This window comes from Labrus mixtus, chromosome 6 (assembly GCF_963584025.1).
Source record: "Labrus mixtus chromosome 6, fLabMix1.1, whole genome shotgun sequence".
Taxonomy (NCBI): Eukaryota; Metazoa; Chordata; class Actinopteri; order Labriformes; family Labridae; genus Labrus; species Labrus mixtus.
Genome location: NC_083617.1, coordinates 12,600,889 through 12,620,387, shown reverse-complemented (window position 1 = coordinate 12,620,387; position 19,499 = coordinate 12,600,889). Strand labels below are relative to the sequence as shown.

The 19,499-nt window shown below is 38.7% G+C and overlaps 1 protein-coding gene across 3 annotated transcripts in view; it reads left to right on the top strand.

Annotated features, from left to right (window-relative positions):
• grid1a (glutamate receptor, ionotropic, delta 1a) overlaps positions 1-19,499 on the top strand; it is a 234,337-nt gene that overhangs the window by 134,930 nt on the left and 79,908 nt on the right. For all 3 annotated transcript variants that reach the window (XM_061040061.1, XM_061040062.1, XM_061040060.1), the window contains 2 exons: positions 596-880; positions 14,413-14,618. In XM_061040061.1, the coding sequence (XP_060896044.1) occupies positions 596-880; positions 14,413-14,618 (491 nt within the window). The remainder of the gene's footprint in view (positions 1-595; positions 881-14,412; positions 14,619-19,499) is intronic.

The window sequence follows — 19,499 nt, the reverse complement described above, 5'->3', positions numbered from 1 at the left end:
AAAACGCTTGGAAGTTAAGACCCATTGCAGACATTACAAGCATGTGTCTGCAGACTTAATCTGTGCGGGTTTACAGATTTATAGCATGTCTACATGGAAGAGAGAGAAAGAGCAAAGGAGGGGCGGCACAGTATTTAGCTGAGACTTCAGAAGCCATTCTTTTACCTGTTTGTAGCTTACATATTCCAGATTTTCATTTTTGAACATTTCCTCTCCTTCATTTGCAATGTGCTGTCACTTAGCATACCTTACCGACTCATGTTGCTCTTTAATTTATCCAATGTTTTAAGTGAGTGTTTCCTTAAGTAGTTTTATAGGGGGCAAGGATTAGGGGATGCACCCCATGAATCCCTAATCTTCACATTATCATAACATTTTGTGAACTTCCTCCTTCTTCCAATCTGTTCTCAGATGTAATCCAAAACAGGATACACATATTAACATTATGAATTCTTGAACCTTCCCTTTAAACTTCTGTCCTCATCATGATTTTCTTTATATCCTTATATGCCTCCTCTTTTCTTGCCTTGTATTCTTTCTTCTGTACTCCTTTTGCTTCATTCACATTCCCCCTATTTTTATGTCCTTTGTCCAGCATGCGAGTTGATGAACCAGGGGATCCTCGCTCTTGTCACATCCACGGGCTGTGCCGCTGCAAGTGCTCTGCAGTCTCTGACGGATGCAATGCACATTCCCCACCTATTCATCCAGAGAAATGGGGATGGAGGTCCCCGCACTGCCTGCCAGTTCAACCCCAGCCCAGATGGAGAGAGCTACACCTTGGCTGCCCGTCCACCTGTTCGAATCAATGAAGTCCTGCTCACCCTCGTCTCAGAACTGCACTGGCATAAGTTCATCATCTTTTACGAGAGCGACTACGGTGAGTGTGGACGAAAGAGAGCGGTTAATTGTCAAAATGTGTCCCATAAACATGTCATTGGTATGTAAGATGATCTCAGCTCATCCATTCAAATGCAAATGCTCCTAAACCATCTCCAATGTTGAGGGAGTGTGCACAGACTTTCACAGATGTAAAGCTGAATAGAATACTCTGAATTGGAGCCAGAATGAAAGAACATCACCACTCCCACACATACACACAATCTGTAATGCAAATCGTTAAAAATTAAATCAAAGTTCAGAGATTGTACAGCTAAGCATGATTTGATTGCTGCATACTGCATGTACATGCATTGATAGCATACATGAAGAGACAAGTCTGAGCCTAATTGGCTCATTTGTGGCACCAGAGAAATGAGGATGTGTCCCAACCATTTATCTTCTCAGATGTTCTCTATTTCTGTTTCTTTATTCTCACCACGATGCCCCTGTGGACCAGACCTTTCCTGACCCACATTTGGCAAAAGGCTAAGGGCTGATAGAGCCGAGATTGGCAAGAAAGTACAAGGGCAGAAAGATGAGAAGATTATATCGCTGAACTGGCTTCTTTTAGATGATACTTTGCCACTGCTGGCTAATCTTTTTTTGGAACAAGGAAGGAGTGCAACCCAGAAAATGGAGTAATCTGTTTTATTTTTTCAGCACAAGGAATCGGAAGTTGATAGTGTAGCCTACATTAAAGAAACCCTAAAGGGAATACAGCGACCAGCTTACTCCAACCAGGTTTTCACCTGACAATTTGGACTGTACTCAGAGCTTGTTGTGAATGTAGGCTATGTGACGTGTTGTTTCCCATTTACCTGATGTGCCCTTGGATTTGTTCATGACATTGGAACTCTGTAAAAAAACTGCACTGTCAGCATTGCGTTGGATCAATGAAAATCCCACCTTGGAAGAGCATTTGTCTGTCTGACTAGCTGTCTTTCTCTCTGGCACGCTGTGAGTAGAGCTAGCTGTCTGTCTGACACGCAGTGTTATCTTTATTTCTGTCTAACCGGCTGTCTTTGACTAGCTCGCTGTCTGCCCGACTAGCTCTCTTCCTAACTTTCTTTCTTTCTGACTAGTTGTCTGTGACTAGCTATATGTCTTACTGAATTTGGTGCTAATTATTTATCTTCTGTAACTAGAGAGCTCTTTCTTCCAGACTAGCTGTCTCCATCTTTATTTCTGTCTGACTAGCAAACAAGGTTATTGTCTGTCTGACTTTTTGCTTCATATCAAGCTTCCTGTAACCAGCTAGCTCTCTCACCCTCTGTCTGAGACAGTTGTTTTGCTTACTTTGTTTCTATTTAGATTAGATTAGATGTTTATTGCAATTTGCACAAGTACAGAACAGTACAGGTGCATTGGATTTTTTGTGAATTTCTCACAGAGTAAAAAAGTATAAAAAATAGAAGAGCAATATAAACGTCCAGAATTAACTCCATTTTTTTGTAACTATGTTGAGAACAAGGTCATTGTCGTCTCCAAAGACAGTGATTTTGGGGACAAGCTGCCTGTAAGAGGACTCATCCCTCCCCCTGATGAGGCCAAGGATGGTTGTGTCGTTGGCACATTTGATGATGATGCTTTTATTGTCCTGGGTGGAGGCACAGTCATCTATACAGTGAGAAGAGTTTTGGGCTGAGGCAGGAGCCCAGGGGGGTTCCTGTGCTGGCTGTGAGGTCAGCAGAGACCTTTTTTCCCATCCTCACCACCTGCGGTCTGTCTATGAGGAAGTCCAGGATTGCAGGTTGTTGTCGGTACTCGAAGGTCTGCCAGCTTTCCAGTCAGATTCATTTGCCTAATGGTGTTAAATGCAGAGCTGTTATCCAAAAAGAGCAGGTGTAGGCTACGTCTGTGTTATTACTGTCCAGGTGTTCCAGTGTGGAGTGGAGTGCAAGGGCCACCCCGTCGTCCACTGATCTGTTGGGGCGGTAAGCAAACTGTAGGGGGTCTTACAGTGCCTGGAACCACAGAGTTTATGGAATGTAGAACCAGCTTCTCCAGACTCTTCATGGCTCTGAAGAGCGTGTAGCCTGCTGGTGTTATGGCTTCATCTGGAATCCTGTCTCTGAGCCACGTTTCACAGAAACACAGCAGAGCAATCCTGGATGTACCTCTGTAGTCTATTTGACTAGCTATTTAAAACTCTGTTTGTGTGACCCGATGTCTTGCTGTGTAATTTTGTTAGTATGCTAGCTATCTGTAAACAGCTAGTCAGGAATGCCTGTCTGTTAAGCTTTCTTATTTATTTCAACTTGCTGCTTGCTCCTCTTCTGATTTTTCAGAATAGTTAGCTCACACTCTTTTACTTGCTCTTTTATCTCCTTTTTTTCTTCACAAACTGCTGTCTTGCTGGTTTTATATCTGACAAGCTTGATGTCTGTCTTTGTTACTAGCTAATTTTTTGATAAATGTGTCTTTATAATTGCCAACTGTCTATCTGTTTGACTAGCTATCTTGCTAGCATTCTCTTCCACTAGGCGGTTGTATGACCAGTTAGCACACAGTCTGAGTCTCTATGATACTATCTTAATTACTACATAATTACTATCTCTCTGACAAACTGTCCTGCTTTGTTTCTGACCAGTTGGGTGTCTAATAGCTTGCTCTCTATCTGATTAGCAAACTCTTCTTTCTAGCTAGTTCTTTGATTTTTGTGTTTCTCATTGTCTAGCTGTCTACCTGCTTTCTTTGTAAGCGCTTGTTAGCTCACTGTCTGAATTACTAGTTTGCCCTCTCTCTCTGATTTTCTTCCCGCCCTGCTTATGCTCTCACTTGTTTTCTGTTGACCTAACTTTTTTTTATCTCACTAGCTAGTTTCCTGTCTGTCTAGCTTTATTGTTATTGACTAGCTGTTTGTCTGTGTGACTGGCTGTCTTGTTAACCATCTCTTGATATATCAACATCTCAATCCTCATAGCTTTAAATAGCAATCCATGTGAGGGGGAACTGATGTCTAATGCACGAAGGCTCAGTTAAACAAGACACCATCCATGAGCAAAATTGGATACCAGACTCACACAAATAGCTTTTTTTAGTCTGCTAAATTAGGTGCTACAAAGTCAGCACCATTGGCATTTGAGCTTGTGCTAAACTGTTTAACTCTGCACTTGTTTAATTAAGGAATGTAGCAGCTAATTAGGATCCTCATCACATAACAGTCAAAATACCCGTGGAGCCTGCCTTGGAGCAGTACTAACAGTGACCCACAATGCTGCCTAGAGAGAAGTAGACTACGCTCTGCAAATCTGAGTTGGCACAGATAGTGAATTTTGAATTTGAACTTGTGCTGTATAAGGAGAAACAGCTAAAGCCATTCACTCAGTTTTACTTACATTATATAATTTTATGTCTGTGGTTATAAGTCATTTTACATGTTGCCTTAGATAAATGTAATCAGGACACTCAGTTGAATTTCACAAGTTGTTGGTGGCTATTTGAGAAATTACTTCAGTACTAGAGCCAAGAAATGTTTACAAAAATGTTTGATTGAAATTTTGAACTGATCAGAGAATAATCAACAAAATCAATCATTAGGAAGACATTGATGCCATCTCTTTATAAGCACACTTTTGAGACTTGGTTTAGGCCTAAAGGACATACTACTCTCGATGCCAAAAAACTACAGAAGATCAATACCAGCATTTAAAACCTACAGAGGCGCTTTCAGTTGCTTTATATGATTAGAATTTTTTCCGCTTAATGTTTTGTTGGAGAATATCCTGAGGATTTTTGCAGGCAGCGTACCTCTCTAGAGCTAAAATACTTTTACAACAGAGTTTACAGGAGAGTCAGGAGATGTCAGTCAAGTGCAGTGAGTGTGGGTGCATACACGCTAGAGACGTCTAATCAAAAGAAAAAAGAATAAAGAAAAAAAAGATATAGCATTGGCAGGATGTTCATGAATTAATTTTGCAGCAGCTGGACTTGGAGTATTTTAAGAATGAGTAAAGGGCAACCACTTCTAAAATAAACTTAAGTGAATATTCCTAAATGTAATGACTGCTCCCAGAATAACATCAAACCATGGTGAAGCGGTTTAAGCTGTATGCTGCACACTGCTAGGGAAATATATTCCAAACTTTTTCTCCAAATCTAACATCTAACATTGAAATTCACCTTACTTCATGTTTTCTATGCCTCAGTATCAGATTTAAATATAGCAGAATTGTTTTGGAATTTTTGAAAATGTGTGTCCTTTGTCTTCTTTCATTTTTGTAATTTTTTCATTCAGTCTGTTTTTTACCCACAAACAAAAAAAGTGCATTAAAACAGATTTTCTTACATACATTTACAATACATAATATGTTGGTCAGGTTGTTTAACTTACTATTAACTGAAAGTAATTAGGGAAGAAAATGCAGTGCATTAAAAATATATTGCATATTTATACAGTATGTTGAAGTGGGCTGATGGGGTGCTGCATTTAAATTCAGATTTAAAAAGAAGCTTCAGATTTTCTTTGTTGCAGAACATTGTGAAGCTCTGATACAGATCATTTTTTTTATGGCTTTTCAATGAATAATTGTCTTATATCAAATATATTTACAGGGTGCATAGTTTACTGTTCAGAAACTGCACTTAAATCTCTGGTCCTACTTCTCCCATTATTGCTAAACTTTCATGAGCACGGATGTGATTTGAACATTATATTGCTTCCAACACTCGCTGTCAGATCAGCGGTAATCAAACAGTGGAAGTGAGATTATGTAACCCTACAGCACAGGAGCTCGGATCAGGTTCCCAGTGTGATCCTGTCAAAGCCTTCCTGTCTTCTCTTCTCAGCTCTCAGTGTGCATTTTGCATGAAAAGGGCAGTAAGTACAAAGCTGTGACATCCCTTCAATAAGAATTTTCCTTTCATTACATTTGTCACATTGGTGAACTTTATGGTTGGCCAGAAACACCTACTTCTCCTTCATGTATATTTATTACTGTAGATTTGATGCATAGTGGTTAATATTTTTATTAATGCCATAAAACTGTATGGGCTCAAAAAGAACTTAAGTTGTTCTCATTTATTTTCTTTTTTTGACAAATTGTTTCAGTTAAAGCTATACAAACCAAGACAACTGAGGTGTTTCCATCTTTTCAGTCGCTAATCAAGTGATTCAATCGAACCAACGAATGGTGATGAAGGTCTGCTTGAAAGCACCAGCATGTCTGCAAATATAAGAACATGTAAACATTCATGTTTGGCACAGATTTTGGGTTTGACAAGATTTAGGAGCATGTTAACCATCTTTTTTTTTAAATCCAAAAGGAAATAAATGCTCAATAAATGTCTATACTTAACTGCTTGCCTTATCAACCAGGCAGTAAACCTGTTGTTACCAGTGCCAGAAAAAAATAAACCTCAACGGGACGGATCTGTATTATTGTGTTTTATTTCAACATTCAAATCACATGGTTGCAAGATGTATTGAGATGTTTTTTTTTTTTTTAAAGCACTTCCTTAATCATACAGTCTTTAAACATGATACGAGTATAAAACGCATTGGCTGATGCACTTAAGCTGTCTCAGTCAATACGATTTGGTGATTGATTGTGACTCTAGAATGGCACTCATTTGATCTATGCTAATAGCACTCGGTCTGTGTATTCCCATGTAGTGCCATTTATAATGTGACTGTCTATAGGAGAATGGGAGTTTTGGATTCTTTCAGAAATTGTAGAGACTCTCTTGTTCATTTATATCCCCTTTCCGAATAATTACAGAAATGTCAGAATGAAAATGTTTAAAAAGGAATTCATGCACAAACTGATTAGAAGCTTGATTGCTAAACCAAGACACTCTTTTCTGGAGATTTAAAATAGGGGAGAATGTGTGTGATAGATTGTTTTGCAGAGCTGCTGTGTCAGCAATTTGCTGCTAGTGCATTATGGCAGATGCCTCCTTAAACGCAGCCCAAGGCCTCATGCTTCAGAACAATGTACATGAACAAATGTATCTTGGTTGTGAGAGCTCCACCAGTCTCTGGATACGGAGAGCATAGTAAATATGTTGTTTTGTATTACAGGTAAACAGCTGGCTTCTCCAACCTTAGGGGCAAAGGTTAGCATAGTGTAAAGAAGTGTGTCAGGGAAGCTGATTCATCCAAGTCTTTACGAATGCATCAGTCGCATAAAGGGCACATTATGTAAACAACTTCCAAGGCTTCACCTCCTCTGGTTCCATTTGTCATTGTACATTTTCAACACATAATTTGATCGGCTGTCAGGAGAGAGTGCGCGTTCCCTAATTCCATTCAGCAGTAACAGAAATAACCTTATTCTTCTGTTATTGTGGCTCCAGAAAATGCAGGGTGACACTGAACTGTAAAGATTATGTGTGTTGTTTTGCATTTACTGCCTTAAGGCAAATAGGACAGAACTAAACTGTATGATAATGCTATAAAAGCTTAAAGACCCTCCATGCTTTCTAAGATGCAGATCCTTCTTCTTTTGATTTTTGTTTTTCTTTCTTGTTGTTTATTATTTTGTCTTTCTGTTTCCCTTTAATCCATCTTTCTTTATTTCTCTCTCATTATAAATTTAGAGTCCATTCTGTTCTTCTTTCAAACAAGCCCACTGTGTCAGGTTCCAGTCCCACTCTCTGACACCACTGAAGGGTAGCATAATGCCTCAGCTTTTATTTTGAAAAGGACAATTTAGACACAGTGCAATGTAAAGGCCACAAAAGTTCACCTCTCCCGCTGAAAAACAAATCTGACAGCAAACTTTCATTGTTGCCGTCAAGGATCACGCTGCCCCTTGTGAATTGTGGGCTTTCTTCTCAAACCGACCAGAGTGCTCGCAGATCAAATGAAACTTTCATGCACAAACAACTGTTCTCTGTTGTCTTTTGGCTGCATTTAAATGACATTGACTGAATCCACTGTAGAGGGTTGAGTTCCTGCAGCGAATCGAAAGATGGGGTTTTATTCGATTTCATTTTACATTTCACCATGACCAGAAACAACCCAGGTTCTTGCTCTTGTCTCTGCTTGTTTTGTTAAACTAACCGTGTCTTTGAATAGACAGCGCTCAGCAGACCGAATAAGTCAGTCATGCCATGCAAGCTTGAAATCTGACACAACATGCCTCTATGTCTGCTGTAAGTCAGCTGCTGCAAACACCTCAAATAGTCATCACCTTCACTTCAATGAGTTATTCAATATTGACAATTTAAACATGAAAAGTGTCTATACAAAGATTTAAATTCCTCCTTTAACCAACTGTTGTATTACAAATATTTGAAACATAACTGCCTTCTTAGTACTGCTTCTGTAAACAGAAATGTTTTTAATTTTTGGAGAACATTCAGACTGCAATATTCAAGTACTGATTTGTCGTTTGTGGTTCAATTAGATGAATCCTACTTTACTTTGACTCTTGCTCTGGCCGCACCAGGTTTATATTTGACACCTTGATTTGGGTTTCTTAACTTGTAGCCATCACCATGAAGCCTGGCGCAGAAATAAACGCCTCCATCAGGATGAATTGCTACAACTTTGGTGATCTCTTAACTTTCCAAACATCTTTTCGAGTCAACATTAAATGTGTCCTCTACTTAAGTTTAGGGCAATCTCTTTTCGGGGTTTTAATGTTCCTAGGGTACTTAATTCACAAAGACTGCAAGATTATGGTATACGCTCTCTCTGCAATACTAATGGCTAAGGAATACGTTGAGATGGATGTTTCACATGCAGTTTGAATAGTAAAAATCCACTCAGCCACTGTGGAGATATCAATGTTTCAATTTAAGAACTCTAACTTTAATGCAGGGATTCCATAAAATTAACCAAGGGCGACTATCTTGAAAATCTGACCTTAGTAAAACTATCACTGAGATAATCCGTTGAAGGTCACTGTGATGTAACATTAAGAGGATATTGATTTGGGAAATATTGTGCCCCAGGAACATGGAAGACATGGAACATAAAACGCTGATTTATGACCAAATAAAAGCTAAACTAATGACATTCCCACCAGCCTGATCTATACTTTGTGTTTACGGTAAAAAAAAAAAAAAAAAAAAAGACAATACTTTTTAACCTACTAGCATGCTAAAGTAAGCTGGTCGACAAGACACGTCCCGTTACAACTATAAAATTATGGATTTCTCTGGCTTTGATAACTGATGGAAATATTTGAGGTAATAAGCACTCAACAAAATATATGTATATAACATTTTTTTTGATTAATTTGAATGTAAACATTGTCATGAAATTCTACATACTATACCTTTAAGGGACTATTAATGTAAACCTTATAAATTCTACATATTGTACGTTAAAGCTGGTTTACATTGTAGACATTTAACTTGCTTAAAAATAGCCTACACAGTGAGTTTATCAGCGAATGTACATAAGCATTAGGATCAAAGCACAGCTGGAAATAAATACAGTCTCACTGAGCTGCCATTGTCACAAGCTCTTGTTCCTGTTCTCAAAGATTGCAATGTGTTATCTGTATGCCATTCAAAGTGTACGGTGTGTATGCAAAAGGAAGCCAACTATTGATTCTGTGTGGAAAGAAAACATCGGGTAGACTTTCTGCAAACAAAAGCTTCTGCAAAATTACTTTGTCATTTCGTCATAACAAGGAGAGTATAAAAGACGACTGATGCGCAATTATAGGAAATCTAAGAGGAAGGGTCGATTGTCCCGAACAACAGTAGGCTCCTTGGCAGGTCCGTCTCAGTTAACATGTGCTTAGTAATGACTGTGGAGCAGCTACATCTGTCTCTGCCCACCCTGTGGTGAATGGCTCTCTGTAAGAGGAGGAGAGAATTAGGCTGGGATTAGGTGTGAGATTGATTAAACTGCTTTTGGTCCCAAGCAGGAGGTGGATTCTAATGTAGAAAAAGTGCATTTATAACACAAGAAAGGTCTAACACAAATGATATCTCATGCAGAGTTTGTAGCAGGTCTAAAGGCTAATACATAATGTGAAGGTAAAGGATGGAGACAGATCAGAGATAAAACTATGAATATTAAGAGAGCACTCAAGATGCTTCTCATCCTGTTCAAAACACTTTTCTATCGCCTTACGTTATTTCATCAAAATTAATGTTTTTCAAAGGCCATACGGTTTGTCACACTTCCTGCAAACTTGTAAGGTTATTTCTCAGAGAGTGCAAGTAGTTTGACCTTTCATTAAGTGGCTCCCCGTAAGAATAGTGATGAGACATTTCAAGAGAAAGTAAAAGACACTGACAAAGATTTGTTAAGGAGGAGAAAAGTAATTTGGGAAACAGTTCAGCTATATTTTGAAGTATAAACATTAGGGCCACAGTTATGAAAGTTAAACAGCTGTCTCATTTTGCATCATCTGTAAAGTTTCATAAAAAAAAAAAAAAAAAAATAGGAAGTGTTGATAAAATGTTAATCACCTTGAAAGTAGGAATTTATAGGAAGCAGGAGATGCCGATAAAATATTTATTATTGCTCCATCGTTTTCGTCGCTAACGAATGTTGATTAGGAAATTGAAGAAATAAATCCTGCATGATCACACATAAAGCATTTATCCTTTTTACAAAATGGGAAAGTAAATAATATGTCCTCATTATTGTTCAGTCTTGATGCAGGTGAGACGAGGTTCAAGAGAATGTCACTGGCCCATTTTCTGAATCTCAACATAATATTTTAACCATTTATTTGAGTCCATTTTCAATCTTAAAAAAATACACTTTGAATGTAACCCACAGTCTGTTACAGGACTGATGTTTCTATATTATGGATTCTTCCACCTGACTGTGTATTTACCATTTTTATTGTTATATTTGCATTCTGTTTTATCTGTCTCCCATCCAACAAAAGCAGCGTGCCATCCCAAAAAGCATGTCAGCCAAACTTAAGTAGGGCAATTAATTTTATTCCCCACTTGGACTAAAACTCGTGCTGTAAGCCAAAAAAACACAATAACTGTAGTCATTATCTTTGTGACTATTCACCAGCTCTGGACTGAAATAATGATTCCTTTCCCTGACTGTTTCTGTGGCTGCCCGCTCTACATTCAGACCAGAATGCTTTTATTGGAACCATTTTGTTGACAGTGCTTTCAGCATTTGTAGTCTAGACCACAAAAAGAAGAAATAACTCTAATATATTCTTGCCTAACAAAAGTATAGTAGCAAACTGCTGCTGTCTTTGACTTGCCAGAAAAATGGACCACAGTGAAATGACAGTTACAGATGTATACTTCCTGAGCCCGAACACACCAAAATAGCCCAGGAACAAGGTTTAGAAGGTCATTAGTGATCATTTTATGACATATGCTCAACAGAAACCCCAATATGTTCAACCACACTCCTTTTACCCATCCATAAACTAGAAGAAGTATAAACTGTCTTTGGGTTTCTGCAACACAAAGTCAATGTATGTGTTAAACCTGTGGAAAACAGATTGTTGTTATCATTTTCTTGTGGGGTCATGACTCAATTTCCCTATAATGCATTATTGACAGTTGATGACTCTATGTCATTCATGACTTTTCTTTAAAACTTGAATTCAGCCTTGGCAGCTCCCTATTTTTCTACAGATGGCAGGCCTCCTCCTTGACGTGCTCCAAGCTTGCATTCTTGTTAATTCCACCAAGACCTTGTCCCTTGCTGACCAAGATATCATTTGAGAATTTAAGACCATTTCCACCATTCTTCCTCCATTGATATGCAGTCCCATAAGCTGTAGCTTCAGATCTGACTGGCAATCACCTGGACCTATATCTCTATGAATGATCAGCCTGGAACCTTTCACACATATAGGTGCAATCCGATCAACGTTGTGACTGTTCTTGTAGCAGATAACACACTCAGTGGCTGATACATTTCACATTTGCAAAAACAAAAGTTAATCCAAATTCCACATAAGTCCCTATGGTAAGTTTTGTCTAAATAACAGTGATAGCCTTAAGAGGCTCGTCTCAATTTGGAGTAAACACAGGCTGGTAGCGGATCCATTTCTCTGGCTTTTCTGCCTTGATTGCGATGCAGCCTGAGAGCTCACTAAAACCTCTGAGCCCTTTGATCATGACATGCCCATTTCTGCATCACTACAATCCAAGAGGGAGTCCTGCTTTAGTTTCAACTCAGCAGAGATAGAGCTGGGGAGGATGTTTGGAAAAAACGTCATGCTGTTTCTTCTTCTTCTTCTTCTTCTTCTTCTTCTTCTTCTTCTTCTTCTTCTTCTTCTTCTTCTTCTTCTTCTTCTTCCTCTTCCTCCATCTATCTTTGCTGTTATTTAATTTGATGGGTGAGGGACAAAGAAAAATCTGAGAGAAATCCGAGTCCCCTGTCATTTGTCATTTGTCAGAGCACCAGAGCGGGACTCTAAATACAGGAGTGGCAGACTAGTTGTGATATCGAAAACTTTCAGAGGCAGATTTGCGTTCAGAAATGGAGCTGGGGGTAAACATGTCCAGAAATCAGACCTTTGGTTCCAAGTTAATCCTCTTTTCTGCAGCCCTGTTCACGGCCGACACGGTTGCCTGGTGGAAAAGCTCGCTACTGGTTTGGAACACAGCCCTTGAAGTCTGATCTTTCTATCTCGGTATCGATAGAAGTTATCGCATGCTCGCTTTCCCTTGGCCCTTCTTGGGATTAAAAACTTTGTATGCCACAGAACATTTTTTTCCTATTTGCAATTTGGGGAGATACAAAGTTTTCAACCAACAGCAACATTACAGTTTGTTACCATGGAAAAACTTGTTTGGTGTGCTCACAGTGAAACCTTATTTAGTTTAAATGTCTGCAAAAGTTCATCTTTTTTTAAGTTATTTTAATTCACATAGGATTTGCAACATTTGTCATTACTCTCAAAGACATGATACTGTGTGTAAAACCAATAATAGCTTCCACTCCATTCCAGACAGCAGAAGAGAGAAAGCCCGTAGGATAAGTAATAAGCACCAATAACTCCTCAGCTTCTTAATTTGTGTGTACAATTAGTCAGTTGTTTTCTTATTGAGTCATCACAAATACACAGACGGTTGTACAGCCTCCAGGTTTCCTAACAGAGACGTCTCACACTGAAGAAGAACAGAGAACACATGACTCAGATTGTATGCTAACTCTGCAGTCAATATAACCACATGTTTCCTCAGATGAATGTTGAATTTAAAAACAAATATATTGTAGCTCAAAATTAATTGCAACAGTCCAGTCGAGGGACATGAGGGAAGGAACCGTGATTAACTTACAATTTGTGTTTGTGCTCCTCGAAGAATGAATTGGTTAGAGGTTGAGCTATTACTCATTGTATCCAAAGTAACAGTACCAAGGGTAATCATTTCAATTTAGAGGCAAAGAAACCAACAGGGGTGTGTGACTAAGTTTGTGTGTTCGGAATTGTTTTTCAAAGAGTGCTGCAGTAAGAGTTTGGAGAGACTTCAAAAATGATGAATGCTTTAATTTCATCTTTTGTTCTGCCCTTTGAACATTTTTTTTTTCCCTCTGAGTACCCTAAAAAATAAACTTCAATACAATGATGAGAAGGGGAAAAAATGAGCAGAGCATCTACAGTATGTCTTCTTGATTTGCTTCATATGGTCGGAATGTTGTTTCACTTTGCCCCAAGTTAAAGACAGAGAAACAGAGAAAATGTATCCATATGTTTCTCTGCTGCTCGGACCAGGTCATGGGTTTCTTATTAGTCTAAATTTAGACTTTTTGGCCATGAGTAAAATAGTTCTTTGTGCCATATTAGCTCAAAAAAAGGGCAGCCCAGTCCTTCAGTATGATATTGTAGGCATGTGTGTGTGTAATCGTGTGTGGGAATGTGTGTGTCTTGCATTTACTCAGCCATATGTCTGCTTGAGCAAGTTTGTCTTTCTATGTCTCTGTATATCATCTCTTCTCCAGCACTAAAGCACTGGAGCACCAGATGACTCATCAAACCTCCAGAGAGGCAACAGGGGAAAACCCACCCATCCATCCATCCACACAAGCACACACACACACATAGTCACACACACACACAAACACAGCCATTGTAGTTGCAGTAAGAGGTTTGGCCCTATAGCGATTTACCCCCCCACCTCTGACAATGCGACATGACTTGGCACATGGTGACTGCTGGGATTTGTGTGCTTATTGTGTGCCCTCTGCTGCAGATCACCTTTGATTTGTGTGTGCAGCCCAGTTTCTTATAAGCGGTTTTCCTGTACAGTGAAAGACACACACGTAAACACACACACACACAGGGAGATCTCTGGGGACAGCTACACCTGCCTGCAGTTTCATATCCTGTAAACCCCCAGGAAACAGAGAAGACAGGAGGGCTTGTTGTGTTTTGTCACGCTTTGGATCAGGAGCAAAGAATGAAACCTGCCTGGAAGCCCTTGGAACGTAGCCCGAAAATATTGGGGGCATGTGCAGGTGTTGAAAGAGCAGGTTGTGCAGCCATAATTCAGATGAAATGCTCAGGGAATTAAGTTCTCTTTTGCACAAAACCTGCCAAAAGGGCTCGTCTTTGTCTGTCTCTATCGGTTTGTGTGTGTGTCCCCCATAACAACTGATTGTCATAACAACTCTCTTTCCTTCTTCAGATATCCGGGGTTTGCAAACCTTTATGGACCAGGCGTCTCGAATGGGTCTGGATGTTTCCTTGCAAAGGGTGGACCGTAATGTCAGCCGTGTCTTTACTGATCTCTTCAACACAATGCGCACTGAGGAGCTGAACCGGTACCGGGATACTTTGCGGAGGGCTGTGTTGCTCATGAGTCCTCGAGGAGCACAGGTTTTCATCCACCAGGTAGGCTGCTTGACTGAGACTTTTCTCCATCCATGAACCAGAAACCACGGGCAGAGAGACAGTAATAGACCCAGGCAGAAAACAAGCCTTTTTATTAAAATGATGGGGAAAAAGCAACATAACCTGCTTTGCACCCCTGTAAAGAAAGCTGACTCATTTAAAAAAGCAAACAACCAAATGATAACAAAATAGGACACAAACTGCCTTGTTCAAATTGGGAACCTACCAATTAGACCAGACTCGCGACCCTTCCCTTGGTAAAACTGATGAAACAAGATGCAACTGTCTTCCTGCAACCATGTTGAGCTCCAACAAAACCCCAAAGCAGATGGCAGAGATCAAACTGAGATGTGTGTCGCTTTCTGTCGAGTTTCCCAGAATAAAACCAAATTTCAGGTGCCAATATTCAGAATGAAATGTAGCAAATATATATTTTGCCAGCATACACCGAATTTCTTCTATGAATCATTCAATCAGTCTTCTTGGCTTTCTGTTTTTCTGAACAAGTCAACAGCACTGCATGATATAACCCCTGGCACAGTTCAACTGTTGACTGTGACTGTGTGTAACCACAGAGGTTTTATAGTTTCCTGGCTCATGCAATATCAACTCGAAAGCTGTAACTAACCTTTCTCCTAGTTCCGTCTTCCATAATGTGTTTGCTAAATATAGCTGGAACATGTGGGAGTTAATGAATCTAAGTTTCTACTTTGATGCACATCTCACCTTGCTTGGTTCAAAGTTCATTTGCTTGGCTGTCTTCTCCTCTTACCAGTTGATATGAACCTAGGTGATAATTACTGACATTAACACAAGTAAACAAGAATAATTGGGAAAGGTTGTAATAGCAAAAGCGATCTTCTCCTTATCACCACTGGGTCAGACATCTTGAATTTAAACAAACTGTAGTGCTTGAGGAATAACGATGCGTGGCAGTGGAAGTACTGGTAATAGAAATATTTCATCATAAAAATCTAACAGATAGGCTTGTTCTGCCCAGCAAACACAACACAGTCCGACTCTTTATCCAGAGTTTATCCATTACACTGATGAAACAACAAACATTCTCCAACTCAAACCAAGGTTTTGGGCTTCTAATGGACAGCAGAACAATAGCTGAGAAAATATTGTCGAAGATTAAGAATACAAGGCCTACTTAACAGCAACAAAGCTCCAATATGTCTTCCACACTTTTTCCACCAATTTTGGTTAATTTATAATGAAATGCACAGTTAATCACAAATCCCATTTTTAATCTTCACCTTTCATGGTTTCAATTAAGCAACATATTTTTTCTACTATCAAAGTTAAATGTCCAATAATATGGACATAATGTAAGGCGGCGTATTTTCATATTAAAACGAAAATGTGTCTGACGTCAATGTGGCATGGTTTGATCTGCAAATTCAATTCAATTAAAAACACAAAACCCTTAAAAAATATTGTTGAAAGTCACAAATATCATGAAAAGATGATGGCCTCTAATGATATGTGAAGCAAAATGTCCTGTCCCAATGACATCCATATGTCTCTATTTAGACCCCAGTTTGCAAATTTGTCTTACTGTCAAATTACAGCCGAAAAGTATCTACCAAATCTGTTGTATAAGGTTCAATATTCCAATTTTGATTTATTATTAGCTTCTTGTTCCCTGGAATCTTAAACAATATTTTCTCACATCGGCGACCCCATGGCCCGATTCTGTGTAATGTCACTTGCCGAGAAAAAAAGACAAACCATAAGCCTGAGTTATGACATTTCTGTAGGCTACTGTAAATCTACTTCTCCATACTTACACGAGAGAGTGAGGATGAGCTGGTGCTGGAGTATACGTGGCAGGAACTGAAACAGTCATGATGATAAATTGAAATGCTTATTAACATATATATATGTCTACTTTGAATTTTTATTGTATTGAAGCTTCCTTGCATTGGAAGATCAGTGGAGGATAAATAACTGACATAATCTGTATTTACTGCAATCCTGTCTGTAACAAAGTTTTTGATTTGAAGCCTTTTAAGAATGAAATACAGAATAATCTACATTGTTCAACGTCTCAAATGGGTTTAAACACAATCTGAGATAGCTCTGCACATCTTCTTCTTCAACTAATCAAAATGAGCTTACATGGTAGAAAAAGTGTTAATGAACAGTAAGTGAAAAACATCACTTGTGTTCCAATTAGCTGTGTTAGTGCTCCACTATTAATCTAAAAATGAAGCACTTATAAATAAATCAGTGCACAGGTTGTGAATACACCAAGGTTTACAAGTTTTATTAATGACACACTGCTTTGATCTTTTCCTGTAGTCTGATGAATTGTGTTTCAACACACACTCATGCATCCTTTTCTTCTCCTAATACTTCATTAAATCTTGCACATTATATTCTTTATCATTCATTACACAATTACCAACACAGGCATCTCAGGGACTGCGATAGCAGCACAGCCTCACGTGGAGCACATATCCTAAATGATCCTGTGATTGGTTAATATATTAGAAGTGTCGGAGATTTGTTAATTCATCAAAGCTTCATTAATACCTTGGTAGCTGTTGTCACTTATCGTACCCTATCCACACAAGAGATACAGAGGGAGAAAATGTAAATATGCTAATATCGGAATGGAGAATGATGATGAGGATGCCTTGGAGATTTAAGTACTTATGAAGTGTTTCAGCACTACAGAGAAAGTTGCCATGGTGATTAGAGGATGACTAAATGCCTGTTCAAAAATTCATCACAGGCGTCTCGTATTTTCTCTTTTTTTTTACTTTGATAATCTATATGTTAGGAAACTCAGTTAAGTAGGAGGACTAATGATATTGTTAATCTAGAAAATGTGTGAAGGGTTCTTTATTGCGGTGTTAAATATTGTAAGTATGACATTTATAAAGCTGATAAACTCACGGTAATACTTTTGTTTTCCACAGAGACCTGCTCTATTTCCTGCTCTTTTCTGAATTAGTCATCTGTGCGTTTCAAAGTTCATAAGCCCCATTTTATTTCTCATCATCTCCCCTCTTTACGCTCTACTGTTTACTTATTCATTTTTTATATCGACTCACATGGATGGATGGCTAGACCTGCTTACAAAGAGACACAAAGTGACGACAAAGAAATGTAAAGCTGCCACAAAGCATTTCAAACTAACAAGGAGAGACACAAAACAACACAGAAAGGACTGAAAACGACTACAAAAAGAAATACGTTCAAATGACAACAACTTACGAGAAAACCACTTCAGAGAGATTTAAAGGGACTTCAAAGGAACAGGATAGAAACGCAAAAGATGCAAAATGACTGTTAAGATGATCAACAACATAAAGAAACCAACCAACTGCTTAGAGGCTATTAGGTGCTTCAAATATATCAAAAATAACCTCAAAAAGAGAAAATCTCCTTCAAGCATAAGTATAAATAAAAAAAATTGTGACCTAACGATGATTATGAGTATCTTTCTTACATGTTGGGTTAGGGTTAAGGGAATAAATACAAAGAGACTCATGAGGACTTTAAAGAGACAGAATTTCACTGTACAAAAAACCCACAAAACAAAATTTCAAAGATGAACAAAAAAGCAACAAAATGGAAAAGAAAACCTACTACAAAGTGACTCGGGGAGATCAAAGACACAAAATAAGGCCTCAAAAAGTGCAAAAAAAAAAAACATCTTCAAAGATACCTAAATACAAAGACAAACGAAGTACCTTCAAAGTAACTCAATACCACTACTAACAGTAGTGTTGGTAACGTTTTCATTTATCATCTGGTTGGTTATGGGTAACATCAAAGACTTCGTTTTACTAGGGTTAGAACTACAAAGACAGTAAAATTGACATTTAAAGAACGAATTTGACCTCAAAAAGACAACAAACAACTTAAACAAACAACAACAACAAGAGAAACAAAGCAACTCTAATGAGATACAAAGGGACTTCAAAGACACAGAATGTGGCCTCAGAAAGGAAAAAAGACAACAAGGTGACTTCAAATACACACACCTACCTGACTCAAAACTAGTACAAACAGTCTGGTTATTGTAGGTTGTTTATGACAGATAGTTAGGGCTCAAATGCAGTGGCCTTAAAAAGTAAAAAAAAAACAACTTCAAAGATGAGCACAAAAAACATTTAAAGAAACAACCTAAATATTGATTTAAAGATCTTTTTTTAAATAGCCTGGGTGTCTTGGTGGTGGGCATTTTTAACATGCCTCAGCCCAGGGTCCCATTTTCTCCTCTTCTCATTATCTGTCCATGCCTAAAGATTTCTCCACAAAGTCATTTGACGGTGATGGGAAAAAAAATAGATGAAGGAGAGGTACCTTTGTCAGTCGGACAGTTCATCAAAGGACTAATGTAGCTGGACAAATTAATAACTTTATTCTAAAGTTCTTAATTCCCTTGACTTACATTAAAGGACACAAGTACATTTGCAATAGTCGTCCTTATAGTCACACATTCTGCTCCATCCAACCCCGAGGTTGCCCTACTTTCCTGAGTAACCATTTCTATCACAAGTCTGCTGTCCGTTTCATAGTCTACTCTCCGGCTACAGTTGTTACTCATACTTTGAAAAACATGCATATGTAATTGACAGTGTTGGCGGTTTCTCTGGCTCTTGTGCTTTCCCGTCCAGACAGTTGCCATCTCGTCTCTTGTTCATTTTGGCCATGAGAGGATGTAGCGTCTTCTGTCAGCTCCAGAGCCGCCTCGTTCCTGACACCCGACTGCTCTCTGTTCCCTTCATTGGGGAAACCTCACTTGAGTCACGCAAGCCTTTTAGAGGGTCATAAAGTGGAATTTCAGGCTTTCAGCTTTCCCATTTCGACGTCCTTGGGTTGTATTGGTGAACATTTTGCAAAATCACTTTCATAAAA